General features: G+C 56.2%; 1 protein-coding gene across 1 annotated transcript; it reads left to right on the top strand.

The window, feature by feature from the left end:
* The first annotated feature begins 3,257 nt into the window (after positions 1 to 3,257).
* LOC123148666 (L-type lectin-domain containing receptor kinase SIT2-like) lies at positions 3,258 to 5,315 on the top strand. The gene has a single exon (XM_044568153.1). The coding sequence runs from the start codon at positions 3,258 to 3,260 to the stop codon at positions 5,313 to 5,315; it is 2,058 nt and encodes a 685-aa protein (XP_044424088.1).
* Positions 5,316 to 5,697: the final 382 nt, after the last annotated feature.

Raw genomic sequence — 5,697 nt, forward strand, 5'->3', positions numbered from 1 at the left:
AAGATGCCTAAAAATTACTGGGACTTGGCAGAAAAATGACCTCCGAAAAGTCAACGCGGGATGAGATGGAGCGGGACGAGGAGATCCGGGTTCGCGAGACGGTGTGTTTGGATCAGGGGACGGGTGGATCTCATCCACCCCGACCCGATCCGGCGAGGAGGCGGCGCCGGCGAGCTAGGACGCCGGTGACGGAGGAGATCCGGCGGCGAGGCGAAGGAGCGGGCGAGGCGGAGCGTCTCGGCGGCGGCGGCGTTGCGCGGCGGCGGCGGAGCAAGGCGTAGCGGCGGAGGAGCAGCGGCGCGGCGACGGAGATCCGGTGACGCGGAAACCGGGGCGGCGGGCGACGAGCGACGGAGACGGCGGAGTCCGGCGATGCTCCGGCGACAGAGGCGCGGCATCTCAGGCACCCGGGCGGTGCGGGCGGCGAGATCCGGGCCGGGCGGGCCGTGCCTGGGCCCGCAGGGCCGCGGTGGTGGAGGAGAGAGAGAGGAGCCGGGAGGATGAGGTGGCGAGGCGTGATTGGAGGTGGGAGGCGGCGGTGATGACGTGCCGCGACGTGATTCGCCGGAGTGAGGTGGCGGCTGGATGCGTCTGGCGGGCGCGAACATGTCTGGCGGCGGTGAGGGGGGATTTTAAGGTTTTCGTCCACGAATTTCGGGAGGGGAGCACATATATCTAGAGGGAGCTAGGAGAGTCCAAATGAGGTGCGGTTTGCGGCCACGCAATCGTGATTGAACACTCTAGATGATGGAACATGTTTAGGTGGGTTTTGGGCCACTTTGGAAGGGTGTTGGGTTGCAACACACACGAGGCCTTTTCGATCCCTCGGTTAACCGTTGGAGTATCAAACGAAGTCCAAATGGAACGAAACTTGACAGGCGGTCTACCGGTAGTAAACCAAGGCCGCATGACAAGTCTCGGTCCAATCCGAAAATGTTTAACACCCGCACACGAAAAGAGGTAGAAAGGGACACCGAGTGACATAGGAGCTCCGGATTGCAAAACGGACAACGGAGAAAAAGCTCGGATGCATGAGACGAACATGTATGCAAATGAAATGCACATGATGACATGGTATAAGATGCATGACATGCAAGCAATGACAAGGCAACCACAGCGAATAACTGGAAGACACCTGGCACATCGGTCTCGGGGCGTTACATCTTTGGTACAGAATCATAAGGCGTGGCTCAACCTTTGGGATACAGTGGCACCGGGTAGGGTCAAGACCCACATGTGGCGGCTTGTTCACAATGGGATCGCGGTCGGTTTGGAACTCCACAGGAGGAAGATCAAACCCAGAGTATTTTGTGTTGCATGTTGGCGCGAGGAGACCAAGTTTCATAGGTTTTAGGGCTGCCATCACTCATTGAAGTCTGGAAAGTTTTGCACTCGGAATTAGGAGTACCGGTGGTGATCCCGCCGGAGTCCGTGAGCTCCCTGGGTGCTCTTTCAAAGTGGCTCATGGCCTGGTCTGAGGCTTCAGACGACGCGGGTGCGGCCATGGTCCAAGGCCTCTATGCTTTGTGGTTGGCTCGGAACAATGCTCGGGATGGAAAAAGGATTGAGGCGTCGAACACTATTGCGACAGTCGAAAGGTTGATGGAGAAGTGGCAAGCGGTTCATGGAAGAACGAGCAAGATGCCCAAACCTGTACCAGTTGAGAGGTGGAAGCCATCAGATGAAGGGTGGGTGAAGGTAAACGTAGATGGAAGGGATGGGCCGGAGTGGTTTTCAGAAACCACGAAGGAGCCTTCCTAGGAGGGGCCTGTCACTTCTTCCCAATGAGCCATGAACCAACACACATTGAGCTTCAAGCATGCAGGAAAGCGGTTCAACTGGGCAGATGAGGTAAATGCAATGGGTTTACACATAAAGATGGACCGCCTTGAAATTGTAAGCAAATTGCAGAGGAAAGAACCGGACGTGTCGACGCTGGGGCCTCTAATTAAAGAGGTGAAAAGCAATGCTGGAGACGCGCGACAGGTGAAAGGTGACGTGGGATAGAAGGACAGCAAATGGTGTTGCGCATGGACTAGCTAAAGAAGGGGTGTTGAATAATCTGTGTAAAGTTTGGTTGCAACAACCTCCGGATTGTATTCTGCACACTATTTCGGCACAGAACCCTGCCTACTTTGAATAATTAGAGAGAGGGTGGTGAATTTCAAAAAAAAAATTGTTGGTGTGGTGGGAACAGCAGCCTGTGTCGAGCAGATAATCAATCACCCTTGACCAAAACGCGTAGACAGTAACGTATTCTAGGACCTTGGCAGCATCAATGGAGATTTCTGCGCCCAGCAATGTACAGTGGACGTTTTTTTCGTTTGGGGGCAGGAGGGCGCAGCTAGGTCGCGACTTGCGAGTCCGCCAATTCCTGACTGGAATCTGCTGTTCTAACCGTTGTCAGTTGTCTTGCAGCCAAGTTCTATGCTTTACTTTTTTTTTGCGGGAGACTTTACTAATTAATCTGACTGACGACGACCTGGGCGGAATCTGCTGCTGATTGCTACTAGCCGCCGTTGGAATCTTTTGCTCAGTTCCATTTTTTGTGCTCTTCATTTTCACTCACTCGTGTCAAGTCATTGACTGACTTGGCGTTTCCGACTTGGAATGGCACACGCACAGGCACAGGGAAGTGATGCTGTGGTCTGCCTATCAAACATTGCGCATAAGCAACAGAAAGTGCTCTTTTAATCACGATTTTAATCTCGAGCTCACATCTTCCTCATGAACCATAAAATAAAAAACAGATTTTTTTTGGTGATAAACATTGATAAATGTTTTCACTGCATGCAAAAAATTGTGATGAAATGACATTAGTGAAAATGTGGGGCAAAAAACAAAATCAATGCTCCAAAATGCTTCCGACAATAATGTTTTAGAAGGATTGATTTTGTTTTCTTTTTGCCCACATTTCCATGAATGTCATTTCGTGACAAATTTTTTGCGTGCAATGAAAACATTCATCAATGCTTATCAACAAAAAATTCAGATTTTAAAAAAAAATCAGAACTTTTGAAAAAATATTTATGATTTTTTTCGACTTTACTGTTTACGAGGAAGCATGTAAGCTCAGGGGCAAAAACTGCACGTCTGCTATTAACTAGCTCGCCAATGGCGGCTAGTGCTTTTATCAATTAAAAAAACGATGGCGACCAACCAATCAACGCTGAAGCCCAACGGATATGCTGCTTAACAGACAAGAAATCATTCTCAGACCTACACAGCACACCAGAAGTTCCAGCGAGAAAGTGAGAATGGCGGCGTCCGCTGCTGCTCTGTGTCTCTCCGTCCTGCTCCTCATCGCCGTCTGTTGTCGCTCCGACGTCAACTTCATCTACCAGAGCTTCCAGCGCGCGCCCAACCTGAGCCTGGACGGGTCGGCGTCGGTGCTGCGCGGCGGCGCGCTCCAGCTCACCAACGACAGCGAGCGCCTCGTCGGCCACGCCTTTTACGGCTCCCCCGTGGCCCTGGGCACGCTCGATGACAGCCAGAGCGGTGGCGGTCTCGCTGTCTCCTCCTTCAGCACCGCCTTCGTCTTCGACATCGTGACCGTCGGCACCGGCGGCGGCCACGGCCTCGCCTTCGTCGTGGCCCCGTCCAGGGCGCTCCCCGGCGCGTCGCCCGAGATCTACCTCGGCGTCCTCGGACCGAACACCAATGGAAAGGTCTCCAACCATGTGTTTGCCGTCGAGTTCGACACGGTCACGGACCTGGGGATGAATGAGACCAATGGCAACCACGTCGGCGTCGACGTCAACAGCCTCGTGTCTAATGTGTCGGAGCAGGCCGCGTACTACACCACCGGCGCCGACGGGGAGGACATGAAGGTGCCCGTGAAGCTGGAGAGCGCACAGCAGATCCAGGCGTGGATAGACTACGACGGCGGTAGCAGTCTGCTCAACGTGACCGTCGCCCCAGTGTCCGTGACTGGCCGGCCGCAGCGGCCGCTCATATCAACAAAGCTTGATCTCCGATCGGTCTTCAAGGAGAACATGTACGTCGGCTTCTCCTCGGCGACGGGGAAGCTCGCGAGCTCGCACTACATCCTGGCATGGAGTTTCCGGACCAATGGGCTCGCCCAGCCCATCGATCTCCGGCGGCTGCCAAAGGTCCCCAGGCAGAGAACGCCGGCTCCCAAGGTCCTCATCATCAAATTCGCCGCGGTGGCTTGTGCGGGAACGATCACCTTGGTTGCCGCAGCGATGGTTACTGTGCTCTGGCTCCGGCGTAGAGCGGCGCTCGCCGACAAACTGGAGGACTGGGAGCTAGAAGTAGAGCACCCCCAGAGGATTCCATACATAGAGCTCTACAAGGCGGCCAGGGGGTTCAAGGAGAGCGGGTTTCTTGGCTCGGGTGGATTCGGCCACGTGTACAAAGGCGTGCTCGGACGTCGTCGGTCCGGGTCCGGGTCCGGGCCCGGCGACGAGGTGGCCATCAAGCGGATTTCCAGCGGCACCAAGCAAGGGATGAGGGAGTTCGTCGCGGAGGTCTCGAGCCTGGGGCGGATGCGCCACCGCAACCTGGTGGAGCTGCGCGGGTGGTGCAAGCACGACCAGGACCTGCTCCTCGTCTACGAGTTCATGCCCAACGGCAGCCTCGACGCGCACCTGTTCGGCGGGGCGGGGCGGGGCGAGGTGCTCACGTGGGCTCAGCGGTTCGGCGTCATCCGGGGCGTGGCGCGCGGCCTGCTGTACCTGCACGAGGAGTGGGAGCACGTGGTGGTGCACCGCGACGTGAAGGCCAACAACGTGCTGCTCGGCGCCGACATGGGCGCGCGGCTGGGCGACTTCGGCCTGGCGCGCCTCTACGAGCACGGCGCGGCCCCGGGCACGACGCGCGTGGCCGGCACCCTGGGGTACATGGCCCCCGAGCTCACCGTCACCAGCCGCGCCACCACGGCCACCGACGTCTTCTCCTTCGGCGCGCTGCTCCTCGAGGTCGCGTGCGGCCGCCGGCCCGTCGAGCGGGGCGAGGCGGCGGACGTGATCTTGGTGCGCTGGGTCCGGGACTGCGGGCTAGACGGCGACCTGCTGCGGGCCGTGGACCCGAGGCTGGACGGGTGCTACGACGCCGCGGAGGCGAAGCTGGTGCTGTGGCTGGGCATGGTGTGTAGCCTGGGACGGCCTGAGGCCAGGCCCAGCATGAGGCAGGTCTGCCAGTTTCTCAACGGCGAGAAGGTGCTGCCGGAGGACTCGGCGCTCGTGTTCTCGGATCCCGACTCCTCCGTGTTCCTTGGGCCCGTGCTCTCCGCCATGACCTTGCCCTCCTCCTGTGGCACCATGTCGTTCGGCTCCCTGCATGGCGGTCGGTGAGCTAGGGAATATATTAGGGTTAATTAGATCGGTTTTGCTGAAACTCATCTATGGTCTCATTCACCTGCTGAACCGTTTGATTATCGGGCACGCAGAGATTCGTGCAACAACTGCTTTTTTTTCTTGTCCACCACGTTGTTGTCAGAGTTATGGGCTTTCTGTTGCTGGGTTATGGACATATGGGCCTTTTTCTCTGGTCGTGTTTTTTCCCACCTACGAAGAGAGTATGGTTTTCCCTCAAAAAAAAAACGAAGAGAGTATGGTTGTATTCATCAGCAGTTTGGAGGGAACTATGGTGGTATTATCAAAGAGATTGTAGAGATTGAGTGTTTTTACCTTTTGCAATTTTGTATTTGAACCTCGAGTTTCAAATTTTGAAGCT

This window comes from Triticum aestivum, chromosome 7A, assembly GCF_018294505.1.
Source record: "Triticum aestivum cultivar Chinese Spring chromosome 7A, IWGSC CS RefSeq v2.1, whole genome shotgun sequence".
NCBI classification, from domain to species: domain Eukaryota; kingdom Viridiplantae; phylum Streptophyta; class Magnoliopsida; order Poales; family Poaceae; genus Triticum; species Triticum aestivum.